The 20,697-nt window shown below is 40.0% G+C and overlaps 2 protein-coding genes across 2 annotated transcripts in view; both read left to right on the top strand.

Moving 5' to 3' along the window:
* Window positions 1-18,022, top strand: part of LOC136021148 (protein HIRA) — a 36,891-nt gene extending 18,869 nt beyond the window's left edge. Inside the window, exons 12-25 of the mRNA XM_065693069.1 lie at window positions 187-414; window positions 1,253-1,338; window positions 1,794-1,988; window positions 3,357-3,527; window positions 5,077-5,281; window positions 6,043-6,147; window positions 7,893-8,041; window positions 9,015-9,176; window positions 9,949-10,007; window positions 11,259-11,364; window positions 12,946-13,068; window positions 14,179-14,342; window positions 16,284-16,372; window positions 16,956-18,022. Coding sequence (XP_065549141.1) covers window positions 187-414; window positions 1,253-1,338; window positions 1,794-1,988; window positions 3,357-3,527; window positions 5,077-5,281; window positions 6,043-6,147; window positions 7,893-8,041; window positions 9,015-9,176; window positions 9,949-10,007; window positions 11,259-11,364; window positions 12,946-13,068; window positions 14,179-14,342; window positions 16,284-16,372; window positions 16,956-17,072 — 1,959 coding nt within the window. The 3' untranslated portion in view covers window positions 17,073-18,022. The remainder of the gene's footprint in view (window positions 1-186; window positions 415-1,252; window positions 1,339-1,793; window positions 1,989-3,356; window positions 3,528-5,076; window positions 5,282-6,042; window positions 6,148-7,892; window positions 8,042-9,014; window positions 9,177-9,948; window positions 10,008-11,258; window positions 11,365-12,945; window positions 13,069-14,178; window positions 14,343-16,283; window positions 16,373-16,955) is intronic.
* A 1,983-nt stretch (window positions 18,023-20,005) lies between these two features.
* The window catches only part of PPIL2 (peptidylprolyl isomerase like 2), a 71,137-nt gene continuing 70,445 nt past the window's right edge, over window positions 20,006-20,697 (top strand). The window contains exons 1-2 of the mRNA XM_065693070.1: window positions 20,006-20,147; window positions 20,248-20,297. Coding sequence (XP_065549142.1) covers window positions 20,116-20,147; window positions 20,248-20,297 — 82 coding nt within the window. The 5' untranslated portion in view covers window positions 20,006-20,115. The remainder of the gene's footprint in view (window positions 20,148-20,247; window positions 20,298-20,697) is intronic.

Genomic DNA, 20,697 nt, shown 5'->3' with positions numbered 1-20,697 from the left:
AAAGTAGTGTTTAAAATATAAATGTATAAATGATAAAGAGGGCATTTGCATTTTAGGGGTTCCATTACAGTGTTCTGATTCTATCATAAACAATCAGTGACGTCATGCTAGCAGTCTGTTGTGGTTTCAGCGCTGAACCCGGGACACAGTCGTAGTCACTCTTTTGTGTGATATGTTTGCCCACAGAGCAACATTCATCAGTCCACCTATGGCAAAAGCCTAGCTATAATGACGGAAGCTCAGTTGTCTACCACCATTATTGAGAATCCAGAGATGCTCAAGTACCAACAGAGGCAGCAACAGCAGCAGGTGGAGCAGAAGAACGCGTCAATTAGGGAAGCATCTGGGACTGGGACAGCGGCTCCCAAAGTGGCAAGCATGGTTAATGGGGAGAGTTTGGAGGACATTAGGAAGGTAGGTGTTCTTGGGGAGTCACTTTATAGGGTCAAGTACCAAGCAGTTTAATTTTTATTATAATCAAACTGCTTCTAATAAAATCAGCTTCTGCTTCCTTATATGTGTTGAATGGCACCTTTCAACCCATGAATTGTCCAGTTGACATTACTGGGACTTGTTGAAAAGTTAAAAAGCTTTTAAGCAGAAGTAACACTATGTGGAAAAAGGCTTGTGGGTATTTCTGTCATGGGTGCTAAAAATGGGTGTGCAGGAAGGAAACCAAAGGTAGGTAGTAACAGTCAAACTGTAGAACTGTGCTTCAGTTTCTCAGTGAAGGAGGTGGAAAGTATTATTTAATTCTCTCCTAAACACAGAACACAAGTTCTAATGAAGGATTCAGTGCACACAGATGAGAATATTTTGAACTTGACTCTCTTAATGTGGAAAGCAGATTACATTCTCCACAAATGCTTTTTCTACAGATGGATAGATCCAGGATTCGAAATGTGTGTGTTAAAATTAAAACCAATATATATATTATGGTACAGCCAGAGAGCAGTAAACAGAATTCTGTTGTACTTTGTACGCTATGAACTTCTACTTAAAAAACACCTGTTACTGGTAAAAAAAAAAAGTTGTGGTATTAAAATACACTTATATTAATAAAAATGCAGATTGATTCTATTTATGCAGTAATAGTATGTTTGGAAGACAATACGGAAAATAATCTGTTAATATATTCTCAGTTGGGAACATCTTTCATCCTAATACGCCTCTTCTTATCAGTTGGAAAAAGCAAAAAGAAAAAAGCATTTCCTATTTATCAGAAATTACAATGAAATATATTTCCTAACAGAATCTCTTAAAAAAACAAGTTGAAACACGGACAGCAGATGGTCGGAGAAGGATCACACCTCTCTGCATAGCTCAGCTGGACACTGGGTATGTTTAGAAGTCATCTTTTAAATCCTTCTTCACCTTTTTATCTTTGTTCTCTTTATTCTGATGCAAACTCACGATTGTGACTTACTTTAGTCTTAGGGCATCTTAAAGCACTTGCTGGAAATACCTTATGTATATTTACAGAATATAGTTTTGACCTGTGTTCTCTTATCTATTAGAACTGAGATCTTACAGCTAAGGCTAGTTCTCCTTATCTGCCCTTATAGGTGAGCGAACAATAATGTATTGCACACTCCTATCTATGTTATTAGTGGCTTTAGTGTCATCTGTATGTGAGAAACAACTCTGGAAAGTTAGGCGTTGGTTGTTTATTTATGTTGTATATGAGAATCCACATGTGGAAAACAGAAGAATGGAATAAATAGTTAAAACTATTATTTTTTAATTATTTTAAAAGCGTTGTCGATGAAGACATTTGTTGTCTTTTTGTTTAGGGATTTTTCTACAGCATTTTTCAATAGCATCCCAATATCTGGATCTCTGTGTGGCTCGATGATGTCTTCTCAAAGTAACCAGCAGCTCATGTCATTAGATTCTAATGCAGCAAATTCCCTTAATACTTCAAAGCCTTCTGTAGAGCCAACAGCAGCCAGTCTAAAACCAACAGATGATGCAGCCAATAAAGATGGGTCAGTATCTGCAGTTTTGTTTTTCACTTACGTGACTCTGTTTAGTTTAAATCTTGTTTACAGTTCTGTAAACAAGCAATTGTTAAAGGGGCTTCCTTACTGTAAAACTTCAGGAATCTGACATTTCTGAAAACATCCAGGTATTATTAGTATCTGGTGACTTCAAATCATGGTAAATCAGTAATGAATAAATCAATATGCATAGTTGTGGAAATGATCTTTAGTGCAATGAGGTATGCAGTTGATTGCTAATGCTCTAACAAAGGGACTTGCTTATAGATTACTGGGTGGCTAGTAGTAAATAATAGAAGGTTTTCCAGCAGTGGAACTAAGTAAGTCTGCTTTCTGTCAAATGCTGGCTTGTAGATCTCCTCTTTTCAAACATGGTAGTGCTTCTTTCCTGTATAACGACCCCATCAGAGCACAGTGACGTTGACTTGTCAGTGTGCGTATGCTGATTGGCCAGTGGGCCTGTCTAATTAATTAATTTTACTTGCTTTTCCTTTAGTGGTAACAGTGACTTGGTCTCTCCTCTGCAATATATTTTTATAGCATTTCGAAGAGCACAGTGTCATTGGAACCTCTACCACTTCATCACATTTAGTTGAAATTGGCCACAGATTAAAGAACGAGTGGGTAGACTGTGAGAAATGATTGACAGATTAAACTGTTAAGTCTCCTTTTCTTTGGAAATTGGAATTCTAACAGCTTTTTAGTACAACCATCAGTTATCTTGGAGACATTCTTTCTTGCAGTTCATTCTCTGAATGAATTGAAAAATCTCTAAAGTACACAGTTATTCACGTTACAGATCCCTGGAATGCTTTAATGTGGGGAAGACACATTCCTTTGCCTTAGAGTTATGCTTGGAAATGCCTAATTATTTTGGATTTTTCATTAACAAAATCAAAACCCAGCATGAATTGTTCCAGCCCAAACTGATTGATAAACAGTGGAACATAATCTTGTGATGGAAAGTATTTGGTAACCTGAACAAAGGGTAAAACCCCAGATATCATGTAAAATAGTGATCCTTTCCCTTTGGGTATATAAGTAGCAGCTCAAAGTATAATTTCATTCCTGAATTAAAAATGCATAATGAATGAATTAGGGTCTTTTAATCTAGGTATGTCTGTGCAGCCACATGAAGCTCTTAGGTCTGAGACGTACATAAACAGCTTTTGAGAGCAGACAAAGCTTGATGCATGAAAGGGGAAAAATCTCACAATAATTCATGTGTGTACTTGAATGAAAGATTTTCAATATGGTTTCTAGCCAGCGTAATGAATGCTAGCTAGTTATGAGCAGTGCAGATTACCAGTACTAGATTTCTTACAAACCTTGTTTTCCTGTCACTTTTATTGACAGTGTAAATGCTACCTCTGCCTCAGCTGCTCCTCCTGCATCATCTTCCTCTGTCTTGACAACTCCATCCAAGATTGAACCTATGAAAGCATTTGATTCTAGATTTACAGAACGATCCAAAGCCACCTCAGGGACCGCTGTTGTAACAAATACAAATCAGACTGTTGTGGACAGGTAAGACCTAGCCGAGGGGGCTGTTGGGGGGTAGTAATGCAGAGAGTTAAAACGCTGATTCTCTGTGGTGTAGATGTCATGGTACTGGCACTCTAGAAATTGTCTTGGGTCTCTTCCACAATTGGAAGGAAGAGAACAGCTGCAAATAGGTAAATGCTGGCATTATCCCTTTGTACATTTGTCTCTGACATTTGGGATTAAGCAGACTCTTCAAATATTCTGAGTTAAAACGCTTGTTACAAGAGGCTCTGTGTGTGTGTGCCTCTGTGTGGCTGCATGCATCCATGCTCTTTAGAAGACAAAAATAGCCAGCCTGCATCTCTACAAGAGTGAGATTTACTTCAAGGTAAATTACCATATATATCTGCAGACAGCTTAGAATCATCACTGCTGCAGTTGTATTTCAGTTTTATGCCTTGAAGGCGTGCAGAGAAGACAGTTTGATGTTAAGGGGGTTTGGCTCTGGATCCACGATTTAAAAAACAAAAGGCAGCCTTTGTTTGGTGACACAGTGTGTTATGGCATAAGTATTCCTGCTGCACCAGTACAAATGATAATAACAGTAGCAGTCTTGAGAAAGTAGTACGCGATTCGCCAACTTGTTACCAATAAAAGGTATTTTTACTAAACACCTCAATGTTTTTATGTCAAAGGGTTTAACCATATGATGCAGAAGAAATGCTGTGTTAAATTACTCTCATAATTGCTTCTAGTGTCTCAGCAAAGTATGGATAGAAGTGTATTGTTTGGCATAATTCAGATGCCAAAGAGAAAAAGTTTGGATTGTGCAAGATGTTTCTAGGAAGCTGAGTGTTTATGGAATAAATGTGGCAAAATATTGTAGTGAGTTAATAACCAGTTATTGGGGAGGGAATGGGGAGAGCGTGGTGTATTTTAGGGTGTAATAGTTAACAAAAGAGTTCACAGGGATTTGTACTTTGCTTTCTTTAGTTATATTGTATTCCTGAAATGGCAAATGGAGCAGTGAAGTCATTTACATGGTTTACAGATATGATCTTACAGTAGTCAGAACTGAATAGGACAACTGATCTTAAGGTCCTTTCCAACCCTAATGATTTTATGATTCTAACTTTTGGGGATAGACAGCAGAATGACAAACGAATTTCTGCATGAGTAAGCAGAAAGTCTAATGTCCACTGGAGAGAAAAAGATAAACTACTCTTGAATCTTACAGAGAGCTGAATTATTTTTATCAACCCAGGGGAAGAGATCTGGTTGTAATTGGAACTGAATGCTAAAATAAAGTTACTTGCAGCTTAATCCAGTAGCTAACTGCTAGTTTGATTATTTTTATTTTTTTTTAAAGGAGAGAATATGCCTGATCAGCTTACATATATTTTGCACACTGTGCTTTGGCAGGGGATTTGCCAAGCCTCTTTGGCTTCCTCCTCTTGCCTTCGTGCATTTTGAAGTACACTCAAAGCAAGCTAAAATTTTCTGCTTACCTGCAAGACTAGATACATAGGGTATGTGCAGGGTTTGGAATCAGCTTATATAAAACATGAAATATATTTTTTTATTCGCTCAGACTGAAGGATCAGAATTTAATTAAAGACAGTAAGCCCAAGGACATTCTGGAGAGCAGCAGTGACAGCGAAGAGAAGATTCCAGCTGCTAAACCGCTCAGTGCACCCAAACGGAAACTGGAACTTGAGGGAGAAACAGTAGAAAAGAAGAAAAAAGGAAGGCCTCGAAAAGACTCTAGACTTGTACCAGTAACTTTAACTGTTCAGGTGAAATAAATAAGATTAATTGTGGCTTTCAATGTTCATTTGATAGAGTCAGTGCCATGTTGACTTGTTCCATCGAGTCAGAGAAACACAAGTTGTATCAGTCCCTCAGAATTTTTAGCCATCCCTCTTCCTTGCCTTTAAACTTAACTCTTATTAAAATTTAAGATTTAAAAAAGCAGATGCACATGGTGAGGCAAATGTGTCCATCCTTTATATAAATATGCAGCTACTTAGGAAGTGGTACCAGCATGCTAAGTAGTGGTAGCCTGCCAAATGACTGTGTAGAATAAAATGCCGTGCCATCAGGTTTTGGTGTTCATTGATGGAGAGTGGCCCAAGCACAAGAGTGTGACTTGGATATGATGACTTAAATGGTTATGCATTTCTTTAGAACTGTGAATTACTAAGTTCCATTAAGAGTTTCCATCATTTTAGGCCATATAGATCCCTCTGTTTTCAGTATTTGGAGCTTAGTTTTTTCATGCAGTATAGCAGAATTCCCATTAAGTAATTGCAGCTGAAAAGGGAATGTGGGATGTAAAAAAAACCCACCACATCTAGTTTTGTTTTGGTTTTTTTAATTCTTAGAAGCTATATTAAAACCCTTGTATTTATACAAATAATTGGGAAAAGATTCATATTTGCAGTTGGCATTATTTGGAATTTAAAAAAAGTATCTTTCAAATCAATCTGTACTATAGAGTATCTTCGGCTTGATCTTTTTTAATGGAAAAAATTACTTCTGCAATTTCTTCTTCCAGTCCCCAGCTACACTGGCCTCTGAGAAGGATGCTGCTTGCATCTCTGCTCCAGCATTAGCACTTAAACTGCCAACCCCAATCCCACAGAAGTCGTTTACTTTGCAAGTAAGTGGACTATAAGGGGGAAAAGCTTAATACTTAAAATAACCTGCTTTTAAAAATATCATTAATTATTCAGATCCTTTGTTAAATTAATGTTTTAATATGTATATTCAAGCAAGATGATATACTTCAGCTTCTAAGAATATGTCTGTATGAGAAAAGTTAATGGCAAATCAGCTAAAAATAAGACACTTCTGAACTAGCAAAACTTCGAAGAGGAATACTACTGGTTCATCATTCCCTCCTCCTGGTTAAGCAAATTGTGTCGTAAAGATCAGAGTCTCCAATGGGAGTAACTCCTGTGCTGTTACAGTTGTGTTGGTAGTATGCTGCTGAAGAGGAGGAATGAGAGAGCTCTCTGGGGGGACTCTACAACTGAAGAGACTGGCAAATAGGATTACTTTAGGCATTTATGAAATAACTATTCTGCCTGTTTAGGTTGTGCTAGTGTGGTTCTAATTGCAAGACTGCAGGGAGACTGGGTGCATCTAGATTTGATCTGGTGCCCTTAATTAGGAGCACAGACTAGCACAACCTTTCTTTATCCTTATGCTCTGAATACAAAGAATTACTTGTGTTCTAGCCAAGACTGATATTTAGAGGCTTGCTTCTTTTGAAGTAGCACAGTACCTTTTGAAAGCACTTTAAACAGAGAATGCCATACTTAAATCTGTACTTAATGATAGCATTAGACTTTCGGAGGGCTGACTTTGACCTGTTCAGGACACTGGTTGGGAGAATCCCTTGGGAAACAGTACTGAAGGACAGAGGGGTCCAGGAAGGCTGGACACTCTTCAAGAATGACATCTTCAAGGCACGGGAGCAGGCAGTCTCTGTATGCCAAAAGCAGAACCAGTGGGGAAGAGAACAGCCCGGCTGAACAGGGAGATAGTGCTGGAACTCAGGAAAAAAAGAAAGAGAACCTGTGGAAGATGGAACTATCGACCCTTGAGGAGTACAAGGATGTCGTTAGGTTATGCAGGGAGAAAATTATAAAGGCAAAGACCCAGCTGGAACTTAATCTGGTCACTGCTATAAAAGATAATAAATATTTTCACAAATATATTAGCAATGAAAGGAGGGCCAAGGAGAACCTCCATCCTTTACTGGATACTAGGGGAAACCTATAGACCAAGGATGAGGAAAAGGCTGTGAGGTACTTAATGCTGCCTTTGCCTCAGTTGTTATTAGTCAGACCAGCCATTCTCACGGTACTCAGTCCCCAGAGGAGGGCAATGAAGCTGGTGAAGAATCTAGAGAACAAGTCCTGTGAGGAGCAGTTGTGGGAACTGAGGTTATTTAGTCTGGAGAAGAGAAGGCTCAGGGGAGACCTTAATGTTCTCTGTAACTACCTGAAAGGAGGATAGAGAGAGAAGGTGTTTGGCCTCTCTTCGCAGGTAACAAGTGATAGAACAAGAGGTAACAGCCTCAACCTGTGCCAAGGAAGGTTTAGATTGGCTATTAGGAAAAATTTCTTCACCATGAGGGTGATCAGGCATTGGAACAGGCTGCCCAGGGCAGTGTGGAATCACCGTCTGTGGAAGTGTTCAAAAATCGTGTAGATGAGACCCTTAGTGACATGGGTTAGTGGTGGACTTGGCAGTGCTGGGGTAAAGGTTGGACTTGTTGATCTTAAAGGTCTTTTCCAACCTCATTGATTCCATAATTCTATGATTGTGTTGGATCTAATGGTAATATTTCGTAGCTCTTTTCCTATTCTGAAAGGTATTTTGGTTTTTGTATTTCAGGTATGTTCAGATCCATCAATGTACCTTGAAGTGGAGAATGAAATAACCACTGTGGGAGGTTCAAAACTGAGCAGGTTAAAGTGTAATCGAGAAGGAAAGGAATGGGAGACGGTTCTCACCAGTCGAATTCTCACTGTAGCAGGAAGCTGGTAAGAGTATATTGTGGAAGCAGATGGTTCTGAAGGCCAGAAAACATTTCTAGGGGTACAAAAGTATACTTTACACAAAGTTATGCCTAAACCCATATATTTACAAATAAGTACAGGCTTTGAAGATAATCTCATCTACTTATTTAGAATAGTTGATTAACTGCATCACTTCTTTTAGGGATTTTTGTGATTCTTCAGTCTTGGCTCAAAATACCATATTTCTCTTCCAGCTAACCTGGTCTAATACATTGATGCTCTTAAACATATACCCTGTGGAGATTTTTGTAGGGATTCTGACTTATTTCAGTTGACTGTTGCTATTTGCTGGTTTTATCACTCCCCACTGTGAATCTTACACAATCTTTCATAATAAATGTGTTGTGGATAAAAATATATTCTGTGTTTAGTCTTTAGACCAGTTTCATTCCAAGTATTAGTTCTGTCTTAAAGCATCCAGAATTCTCATTAGCCAGTTACAAACTATTTTCCTGTATATTTACATTTCTCCTTTATATTTCTTCATTAAAGTTGATTAACTTAGCTACTAAAAATGAAAAATTTGAAATGGGATGTTCTGTAACATAGAAGTATTTTCCTGAGTCTCTTGCTATTTTTTCCTTTCATTTTTTTCAACTTTGCTTAGTTCAGCCTCAGAGTTTAAGCCAGAGCCATATCCAAGTCTGAAAAAGAAGACTATTTTAAAGCTAAATACAAGTACAGGCCTGAAGAATAGCTTGTGTATACTCAAAATCTCTACAACTATGCCTCTTGGGCTAATAAAAGATACTGTCTCTATCTGCAGACCTTCTCTTGCCCATCTCCTTCGATGATCAACATTATAATCAGTTTAAGAGCTGTAATAGTTACCTTTTAAGGAATTAGCCCAAGTTGTATGATAACTTAAGAAATCAGTCTGGTTCCATGCTACTTGCTTTTGACAAAATGTGGTGGTTTTATTCTTTCTTTCTTTCAGTGAGATTGTAAGCGTAGCCTGTGAGAAACGAACACTGTCAGTATTTTCAGCTTGTGGTCGTCGCCTTCTTCCTCCTATTATATTGAATACACCCATTTCCACCCTACACTGCACAGGTTCTTACGTCATGGCTCTCACCACTGCTGCTACGCTGTCTGTTTGGTAAGTACCATGTTCGGCTGCAGCAGCTGGCTGGGCTGATTTCTGTAGTAACTTATCAGTTGTGTCTGTGAATTGCTGTTGAAACTGAGGCTTAAACCACATCAGATCTGAACACAAGTCTACTTCTGGATATAACATGAAAAGTTAACTGGGCAGGACTTGAATCTTGTTTCTTCTCTGTTCTAGAACAGCCCATGATTTTGATTTTGACTTTAGAAGGAAGATAAAAGATCAGCTTGAAGATACTAGTGTAAACAGCCTCCCTAGGACAGACTTGCCATGCATATGGACTAGATTAAGGAGGAGGGAAAGGAGAAATATGGATACTTCCAAATCCAATCATATTTAGCCAATAAAGTATATGAGTTCCAGAGTTAGAAGTACTCTAGCCATCTTCAAGATACCAAATATAAAAACTGCAGTAACTTGTTTACAGTTGTTGAATTTCATCTAATGTCTCATGCAAGTCAGAGCTCCTAAAGGAGTTATTTGGATCCTTAGTGTTTGCTTAGCTGTAATGAGGTTTCCTGATAAAGAGCTATAAAAGTTGTTCTCTGCTATTGACTTCTGTCTTGCCTTAAGGGGTTTGAGTTTGCCAAAATAATTTTGTTGAAGCAATGAAGAAAATGTCAGAACAAAAAAAGCCTAAGCAAGCTCCCCCCAAAACCCCACTTTGTCATGAATGCTGAAGTGTGTGTGTGTGTGTGTTTTAAATGATTTTGGAGCTTTCAGTTGTTTGTAAACTGCAGACTTATCCTTTTGTCTTTTCCAGGGATGTTCACAAGCAGACAGTCATTGTTAGAGATGAGTCTTTGCAAACAATATTTTCAGGTAATAAAAAGGGTCATTTAGTTACCAGCCTTAGTGCCCACCTGTACTATTTGGTGCCATTTATGAATCTGCTAGAATCTTACGAAACCTGAAAAGCCTAAACAAATGATTTTCCTTAATTATTGTGTAATGAAGGGAAGTCATTGGCAATGTTGAAATACTACCGAAATAACTGAGATGAGAATAGTAGCAGGTAACAGTCTTCTACAAGATTCTGTAGCTTATTATATTCTGACTTGCTTCTGACGGGTTAAAACTTAAACAGGGGAAGTTTAAATTGGATATAAGGAGGAAATTCTTTCCTGTTAGGGTGGTGAGACACTGGAATGGGTTGCCCAGGGAGGTTGTGAGTGCTCCATCCCTGGCGGTGTTCAAGGCCAGGTTGGATGAAGCCTTGTGTGGGATGGTTTAGTGAGAGGTGTCCCTGTCCATGGCAGGGGGGTTGGAACTAGATGATCTTGAGGTCCTTTCCAACCCTAACTATTCTATGATTCAGTGTTGTGAAGATCACAAAATATTTAAGGTAAATCTGTTATTACAACAATTTCTTCGAGTGTACTTTGCATGTTTATTACTTTAACAATGGACTGCAACTGATTATCTTCTGATTCATTATCTCAAAATACTCAGTTCCAGTCATTGCCAGTATCTGGCACAACATAAATTATCAAAAAAAGCAGTATCTCAGAGCATAGTGGCCTCTGTTTTAGCTTTCATTCATAAAGCACTAATTCAGACTACTTAGAGAAGTAGTTGTAGTTTGCAAAGGTATTTGTTAAAAGTTACATGCGCAAACCCTTGGCCTGGAATATGCTGGGAAATGCAAGTATCCAGTGATCCTAATTATGCTTAGAGAGTATGCTTTTCTAAGTATGCTGGGGTTTAGAATTTTTACTTAATGGGAAAAAGAAAGATAAAGGCTTCTTAGGTTAGAGAAGACCTGGCAGAATTGCTGAAGATTGCACCTGGATATGGAGAACATCTCCGATAACGCCCATGTTCTGCATAAATTGCAGCATCAAGATTGAGAATGTATTTTGCAAAAGTGTGATTTTAATGCTGTTGTACTGAGCCTGGTGCTTACCATCATGATCTTGTGTCACAACCTTGCTATCACTGCTTGAGAATAACATTGAACCTTTTTCTGTTGGTTACTATGACTGATAATTAATGGTGGATAGTGGGTTTTACTGTTACAAATATTATGCAAGACTCCAAAAGAAGTCTCATTTGGTCTCATTTGACTTGTAGGAAGTGATGCAACTGTCTCTCAGATCTTGCTGACTCAGCATGGTATACCTGTAATGAGCATGTCTGATGGAAAGGCATATTGTTTTAATCCTTCTCTTTCTACGTGGTAAGTTACGTATTATTTTCTGCTTTTACAACTCAGCTGAACAGATGTGTATTCCGTTTCACTCCATATTTTGAAGGTTTAGTCTGAGTAGGGTCACACACCAGGCTTTAGTTTTGTGTTGGTTCACTATTGCATGTCTAGACTTTTTTATATTTTTAAGATTTGGTATGGTTAAAGTAACATTAAAAAAATTTAAAAGGTACTCTACAGCATTATCACTCTTTCCTACATGGCACATACTCTTACTTACTAACATACACTTATATATACTTTTGCTGGTATACATCAGTTGAATCTGTTTGAGCAGCTGGCAATGATTTTGTCAGTCCCCATCACTCCTTGAATTCTTTTTATTGCATCTGATGACACGCCAAGTTTGAAGAGAGCTCTGTCTTCAACATTAAAAAGTTTTATGAGAATAGTAAGTCAAGTCAGGGAGGAGGGAAGAAATCATTATAGCTTAGAGAATCCCCATGAAGAGTCATTACTGGTGTCCTAAACACAAAGACAGGCTACATAAGAATCTGTGCTTTATTGGGTATCAGGTAGGCTATCTCTGTGGATTCTCTTACTTCTGTCAAGGCATAAGTTCCCATTAAAAATTTTGCCATGGCTAAATTGTTTACAGTGTCTTTCCAAAACAGATTCTTTGTTGTCTTTCCAGGAGGGGAAAAAAAACCCCATACTTCAGTCTTAATGTAATAGGTGCACTTAATGTAATGAGCATGCTTTATGAAAGGGCTTATTGTTTCAACTTCTCCTTAGAATAATTGAAATTAGTCACTACTTGATGTGAATGCTCTGGAAAAGAAAAAAAACCACCTTATTTGTTCTTTAGATAAACTTAAGAAATTATGTAGAAATTCTCCCCATCAATAAGGAGCAGAGGACAGGCTCTCAGCCATAACTCTGAATTCGCTATAATTTCTTTGTCTGTACCACAGCTTTGGAGATATATAAAAGAGCAATCCCTTTAGTCATCTTACAAATTTAAACATGATAAAGCAGTAAAGGGTATTTTAAATATTTGTGCCATTTTACCTCTGAGCTGTCTGGAGATCTAAACTTGGCATTGGTTTGAGCCACTGATTCTCTTGGCATCTCAAACCAGTGCAAATGATACCCTCGATTAGGTGTGGAAATGCCAGCTGTAACTGTCAACTCCCTCCATAGGAAGGAATAGCTGTAATGTATGGGAAAGATTGTCAATGCCTGTGATCTGTGATGACTTGTCTGGTGGGTGTGGGGACCTGACATGAAGCAAAATCAAGTTGTTAAAGTCATTACCTGTGTTTACTCCAGCATGACTTCTTAATAGATGTAGAATGACAACTAGAAAGTCCATTTCCCTCAAAACTAGTGCTAAATTGTATTACACAATTAATGTTGCAGGTGGGAGGGACATTTCCATGACAGCACAAGCAGAACTTGGACATGGAGTGGGAACGGTTGGGCACCTCAGTGATACTTTTATGGTTATCTGTGAAAATACAAATTGGGCTTTGAGTCAGAATAGAGCTGGATCCCCTGATACCATTGCCTGCTCTCCTAAAACTTGCGTTTTGTTTGCTTTTTTTCCAGGAATCTTGTTTCCGACAAACAGGACTCTCTAGCACAATGTGCAGACTTCAGGAATAGTTTACCATCCCAAGAAGCCATGCTGTGTTCTGGGCCTTTAGCTGTAATACAGGGACGAACGTCAAAGTACGCACTTACTTGCTTCATTCGATCAGCACGTTTCTCTCTCTTTTCCTATTATTTATTCATGTAGTTGAATTAGTGAGTTAATTTTTAAGATGCTAATGGCTCTGAAACTATCAGGAGCTCATACAGTGTTGGTTTTTTTTTTTTTTACAACTTTTGCACATTTATAGTCTGTATCTTAATGTTATTTTGAGATTGCTTGGGGTGCAGAAAAGCATCCTCTAAACCTAATCATTTTAAGGCTCCTCTTTATTGGATGGGTAAAGTATTTGACGATGCAGTATTCTGATTAGCCAAACTTTGTTTTACATTTTAATTTTTAGTTTACCAGCTTTCAGGAATAGGCCTACAAATTTTGAGTAGTTCAGTTGCACTCAAGGGATCTATTTAGTGAAGTCTGAGAAAGTTGTGTGATTAGTCATCTAATGCATATTTTTAACATCTGAAAATACCACTAGGGAATTGTGTGAGCCAGAGCAGCCTCCTGTAGGTAATTTAATAGCCTATCCTCACCTGGATTTGAATTGGATTTCCCAGGCAGATTTCCGTGCTCTTTCTGTCCTTCACATCAGAGGTTATTTTTTTTAGTGAGAGAAACTGTGGAGAGTTGTATAATTTGATTGCTGTTCTCTTGGAGGGGGAGGGGAATTAACTGAGAGAAATATTTGAAATCCAAACAAAGAGCATTCCCTTTTTGAGAAAGGGACAATATCAGACTGAAAAATTTGCTTTTTTGTTTTCAAAAATGAAATAATGGATTACCTTTTTTTTTCAAATTAGCCTTCTAATGGCAATACTTGGTTGCTGATAACCATTTGTTTTTAAAGAGAAGACAAATGCAAGGAAGAGGAAAAGAGCAGGAGGCAGAAAACCCTCTGTGGACCTTGATCCTTGTAAATGGTCCGCTTGGGGGTGAAGGCAGTTTGCTGTGACATGCTGCCTTTGTTACTAAAAGCTTCAACCCTGGAAGCACTAGATGCTTCTGAAAGATAAGCTTGGAATAGCTTGTGCAAAAATATCTATTCCTTAAACTGAATTTAAGTATTTAGTTTAAGTGAATTTAATAGTATCTGATTTTATGGCTGGCATGTTAATTTTTTTGTTTTGTAGTTCAGGAAGGCAAGCTGCAAGATTGTTCTCCATGCCTCATTTAGTGCAACAAGAAACAACACTTGCATACCTGGAGAACCAGATCGCAGCAGCACTTATCTTACAATCCAGTCACGAATATCGCCACTGGCTCCTTATCTATGCACGGTACCTAGTTAATGAAGGTGAGATCTGCCGTGCTGTGTTACTTCTTTGCAGCTTTGGTAGACTTAAGAAACGCTTTATTCATGTCATGTATATGTATGATTGCACTTAATGTTCTCCTTTCAGCACTTGGCTTCTGGACTCAGTGTTTACTTAAAACCAAAACAAGCTGCTGAAGTGCTTTTGCCTCCTGCAGTGCTCAATACTCCGGAATCCTATTTTGACACAATGTGAACAGACCATGGTCTGGGGAAACAGTGCCATCTGTGGACTTCAGCAGTAGGAACTGCGTTGTAAGAAAAGTCCAAGTGCCTGTCAGACATCATATGTATTATCTGGAAGCAACTACAGATGTTTTGGAGGAACCAGCACATACCCATATGTAATGTTCCTCAGGCAATTGATGATCGCTGCCTGATGTGAAATGGAGCAGTTGCTTGGTTTCTGACACTTTGTACCAGAGCACATAAAACTGCAGAGAATTTGCTTGTGTTACTTGCACTTTATACTGGTTTTCTTACATTCTAAAATTTGAACAGCCTGTACTGGTGAGCTCCACAGGTAAAATTCTGTGAGGAGAGAAACCTGCAAGAAAAGTACTTGTGTCTGTTTTAGATTTGAATACACTGTATGCTATTATATTAAATAAGGTTAACTAACTGACTTTATGCTTCTTGGATTCTAAAGATCTCTGTGTCTCCACTTGCCAGCATTCCAAATTTTGTAGTTCCTATTGTATTAATACAGCCTTATTCCTCATCGTGTAATTTTACATAGAGGGGAGCTAAGTGGTTCATGTTAGGCCACCTAATAGGTGTTGGTAGAACTAAAATTCAAGTCATTAATTCTTGCCTTTTGACCCCTTATTTAACAAAAGAGCTTGATAAACTGCATGTGATTCTCCAGTTGAAATTAAAATGTTCTTCTTGGGTCATACATATATTGAATAGACAGTTACACTTTTTAAAGTCTTCACTAATTAGGAATGTCTATTGTGTGTGCAGGGTTCATCTTGCACTGCACTAATGTCACAGCCTTGCATGCGTGTATACACTGGATGTCACTGCACATTCTGCTTTGCCACACGTGTATTACTATCCTAGGTCTGCTAAATTTGAAAATTGCATATCCTATTATTGACCCTTTATTCCTCTGATGATTTCAACATTTACTGAATTCTAATCCCTTAAAATATTCAATCTGTTATACCTTGATTGGCAAGTTATACCTTGATTGGCAAGTTATACCTCGATTGGCAAGTTATTCCTGAACTGATGACTTAGTTACTTGCAAGGGAAATCTCCCCTCTGATTTTTGGGTGAATAAAGCTGGCCTGGAAACTGTGTATGGTTTTATTAAAGGTTTTCTCTTTACCTTTTTTTTTAACTCATGCATATTAATTTGGTGCATTTTATTTTAGTTGTAAGCTCTTTTGCTAAAGGTTGCAATTTCTCTTCTAGTTTAGTAATATTTTAATGTATCAGAAGGATTTTTATTTTCTTCACTATGGACTCCATTTTTCCAAACCCTTCACTGGTTTTCATCTTGTGGCTTTCCAGCTCATGTGATACCTCTTTTGTATTAGTTCTCTGGCTATTGATGTTTTCTAATGTTCCTTGTTTTACTCTTTTAAAAGCTGGTATCTTTATGTGGGAGGAGGGAGTGAGGTTGAGACCTATTTCAGTTTTTCCCCATATTGTAGATTATCTTTAGTAGTGATTTTGGTTTTGAGAACCTAAAATAAAGCCCTTTGGAATTCTAAAATAAATCCTTTATGAATCATCTTATCTTTCCAAAGATTTGCTGTTGGAAGAACAGTACATTCTTTCAGAAATCAATGTTTTTGGCTTTATTTTATTCTAGATACTTAAACTCTTTCCTGAATGTTGTCAATTGCATTGTAGAGGGGTTGTATATAGTGAAATGCTTCTGAATGTGATTTTATTTCTGATAATATTCAGGGTTTGAATATCGTTTGCGAGAATTATGCAAGGATTTACTGGGTCCAGTCCATTACTCAGCTGGAAGTCAGTGGGAATCAACAGTTATGGTAAGTCCTGATAACAGTTAAAGAAAACAATGAGGAAGAGTTTCCCATGAAAATTACAGGACATGGATAGACGACAGAACTGAAAATATTGTATTATTAAACTTCGTGGCAGAATAGTAATCACATTATTTTTGCTGTCCTTGGAACCCTTTCCTTACGCTGCTCTCATCTCATATGCAGGGCTCCTCCCACTGCACTTGTATTTATTTAATGTGAAACCATAGACAAATGTTTATTGCCGTAGTTTCAGATCTGATGCTGTCTTGAGTTTCAGGCAGATGGAGCAGAGTTGCATGTTCAGGCCTTTGCATTCTTCACACAGCAACTTTGAAACAGTGACAGGCCGGTGAAATGTCCTCCCTTCTCAGTAGGGAGGTCTGCAACTTCAGAGGCTGCACCAGCTTCATGAGTGTATAAATGTAAAGTCAGTTTTTATTTTAGGATTCATGTAAGCAGGGTAAGAACATAAAATACAGAGCTCTCTCCAGGCAGCAAAAAGGGCATGAATCTTAAACTGCTCTACGCAATATGTTCATGTTATCAAGTAATACATTCTGAGGACGCTTTTGTGGTTTTTGTGCAGGGTTTACGAAAGAGAGAACTATTGAAAGAGCTTCTTCCTGTAATTGGACAGAACCTCCGCTTCCAGAGGCTTTTCACAGAATATCAAGAGCAGCTAGACATCTTGAGAGACAAGTAGCATTTACCCAGATTTTCCCTGCGGGGCCTGGTCCACGAGAAACTGCTGAACAGCATTAACCAGAGACAGAAGAGGAGCAAGAGCCCGGTCAGTAGGGACACTCCTGAAGAGGGCAGTGCCGTAAGGGTCCCAGGAGTGACCTGCTTTAGTTTTTAAAGAAGCTCACAAGTGGATTTGTGAAAATGATGAGTGGATGAGCTAGACCATTTCCCAAGTGAAACCATCAAACCTGTGGCCTCTGTTTCTATGGAAAGTCGTGGATGTGTACTTCAGGGGGGGTCCTTTTGGATCTGGTTCTCATTTTAATATCAAAACTAGCTGAGAACTGTTTGTGGGGTTTCTTGGATGTCCTGTGAAAAGCACAGTACTTCAGAGTACACTGAACAGCATATTTAACCCTGTTTAGGGTTTTTTGCCTGAGGATTTATTGAGGCTCAACACTATATTAAATTAGATGAATGAGCCACGTAAAAAGAAATTTCATAAATATTAAGGTATTATGCAGCCAATAGACTCTTTCCTGTGAATATAATAATAATAATAAGAGGCTGTTCTAACACATGGACTATTTTTGTACTAGAATTTGCTAACTTGTAATATGGAATTTTATTTGGCCGATAATCAGGCTGTCTCTACAAAGTCATCTTGTAGGAAATTTAACTCTAATTACAAAAGCTATGTTTCAAAATAATTCTACCAAATTAACATGTCATCATCTGGTTTTTAATTTTTAAATGTTTGTAAAAGGCATTTTAGGGGGGAGGGAAAGGGATACAGTGGGGTGACTCTTTTTGTAAGTACAGAAATAAATGAACATTGCATTGGTTTAAAAAACAAACAGAACAAATGTAAGTCTTGAATTATTACAAAGGGCACAAGCATCACCAGAAATGTCAACGCAGGCTGAATCATGTTAATGTGTCTAGAAATAAATAATACTGTCTGGGTGATCTTTCCTCTGGGAGCGTGATCAGACAAGTAGTTGTGATCTCCCTGGACAGGTACATTTTCTCTTGGAGCCACATCTCAGCTGGAAGAACAGAAGCTGTGTGGGAGTGCACATTATCTCAGGCAACACAAAGCAAAATGGGCTTCCCTGACCACTGCCGAAGTTGTCAGCCCAGCAACAAGAAGTGAACTTTGTGCAGTTACGACCATGTTCCTTGTGTGGCATTTTGTGACAACACAACAGTGCTGGTGGCCTGCCAGCAGTTCACTTGTGGAGTGCTTTTGGAATTCCACTGAAACCAAATTAATTAACTTGTTTTCTTTCCCGAAGTACACATGGTGCTGGGAAAGAAGCGAGTGTATATGTTGGTTCTTTCTAAGACCTAACTATTCAGGTACGCCTCAATTTATTGCCTTACTTTGAGATGGTTTTGAGTAAGAAAATGAGTGCAGAAATGAGTAAGTGTATTTAAACCCTGTGAAAGGGCAATTTCTCCCCTAAACTTCTAGCAGAAACACACTATCCTTCATCCTCAGCCCGGACAAGGACTAGCTGTGCTGCTGTGGTCTTTGGACTGAGCTCAGAGAGGCAGTTCTGCAGTTATATGGTTGTCTGGATCCTAGTGGGAGGGATGTGTTCTTTAAGGCAACAAAACCCCAAATTTGGAGGGTTTTGTTGCCTCTGCATTCAACTGCCAGGCCTATGGCCACCTGACTGCTTTGTACAGCAATGTGATGTGCACATCAGCTGAAGTGTCTTGAAGAGCAATAAAAACAACTGACTTAGCAGCTATTCTTCAATGTGGCATCAGTGACTTTTCAACAAGCAGTGGGAGATGTAGCACAGCTTGATTCCATGTGTGCCGGCTCGGGACTTCTAGTCCGAAAAATCTGATAGTACTGTGACAAGCAGTTGTGGTAGTGCTGTGAGTCATATGCTATTGCCAAGTAGGGTACAATCATGGCAGTAGGCATTGTGTGCCTCATAGAGTGGAACGGAACCCAGTGAAGTGATCAAAACGAGATACATACCACACTCTGGGGAAAGGGTGGGTCTGGTCCAAAGCTTGGTACTGTTGGCAGGAGCCTGGCTATTGGCTTCCATGGATTTTGACTCTCGATGGTTGACAGAATGTGCAGGCATCTGCCAGCAGATGCTTTAATGAGGAAAGAATAAATGAATATGGATCGTTTCGGAGGTGTTCGATAACTGAAAGCTACAAGCAAGGTGCCTGTTTCCTCCTTGCAAAAGGCAAGATGTTTGGATTCTGGCTATGCTTTATTCAGCCATGTGCTGTTCATGCCAGTCTTGTAATGAATGCTTTTTAATAGGGTTTAAAGGTGATTAGCTAAGGGAAAGAAAGTTCCTTGTCATTAAGTCTTCCAAGAGGTGCTGGAATACTTTCTGAAGGATTGTCTTGAAGTTTTTCTTCCTGTTTTCTCTTGAGAGGCTCTGGCACTGCCTGGCAGACCAGGTACATTGCCGTTTTAAATTCCATGCAGCAACATTTACATTGTTCCACATTTTTCTGAAATCGGGCCTTTTAGCATTTCATGCTTACGTTCAGCACCTGCTTCTTTTTCAGCCGAGGTCTATGAACACTCCATTAGATTATCAAAGGAAGCCTGCAGCAAAATCAACGAGGAGCACTTTCAGTGTGGGAGTAGGGGCAGGTTTATTTTATTAACTAGCGGCGTGGATGGGGAAATGGGGAAGGTCACGGCGGCGATCAGCCACCTCGCTACTGCCCGCTCGCCAAAACTCCCTCAGGGCTTCCCCGGCGTCCCTGCCTGGCACCGGTGAGGGGCAACCCAACCGGAGCTGCCTGTCCTGGGGCACCGGCCCGCCTTCAGGCCGGCGAGCGCCCGCACACGCGTTTATGGGGTGCTGCAGCCTCCTGCCTGGGCGCTCCGCTCCCTCAGCGCTGCCCGGCCTGACCCGGAACGTCGCTCACCGGCCGTGTTTCCGCGGAGCGGCCTTTCTCCGGCGCACCGGCACCGGAAGGGCTCGGCATCCGCAGCCGCCCGGGCGCGGTGGGGTCTGTGCGGGGAGGGGGCGGTTGTGTCCGCAGGGGCCCCGCGCCGAGCCGCCGCCATGGGGAAGCGGCAGCACCAGAAGGATAAGATGTGAGTGGGGGTGGCCCCGGCAGGGCAGGGCAGGGCGGGGGGAAGCCTCGGGGCTCCGGTGCGGTGCGGGTGTCCGTGGCTGACCGCGCTGTCTCGGCAGGTACATCACGTGCGCGGAGTACACGCAGTTCTACGGGGGCAAGAAAGCAGGTAAAGGGGGTCGCCGGCCGGCCGGGAGGTGTGGGGGCTGAGCTGGCTGCCTCGAGGAGAGCACGGCGTCCCGGGGCGCGGCGGGGCTGCCCTGGCCTGGCCTGGCCTGGCCTGGCCTTTGCGCCGCCGGGCGCCTGAGTGCGTGGTGGTCGTCCTCGTGAAAACCGGCACAACTTCGCGTTAACGCCCGGGTGAGCTGTGCCGGCCTTCACCGAGCTCTGTGCCATGTAGAGCAGAGCGTGTTAGCTGCCAAATGCAGTCTGGGTGCTGCCAGTCTGACAGAGCTCCGTTTTGATGTGTTTGTACTTGAGGAGCGTGCTTGTGCTCTGCGGGAGAAATCCGATTTTAGTTACGGTTTTGCAGGGTTTATAGAATCACAGAATGCTTCGGGTTGGAAGGG

The sequence above is a fragment of the Lathamus discolor genome, chromosome 12 (assembly GCF_037157495.1).
Source record: "Lathamus discolor isolate bLatDis1 chromosome 12, bLatDis1.hap1, whole genome shotgun sequence".
In the NCBI taxonomy this organism is placed as follows: domain Eukaryota; kingdom Metazoa; phylum Chordata; class Aves; order Psittaciformes; family Psittacidae; genus Lathamus; species Lathamus discolor.
Note: the sequence above shows the minus strand (reverse complement) of the source record. Positions and strands in the feature narration are given on the sequence as shown.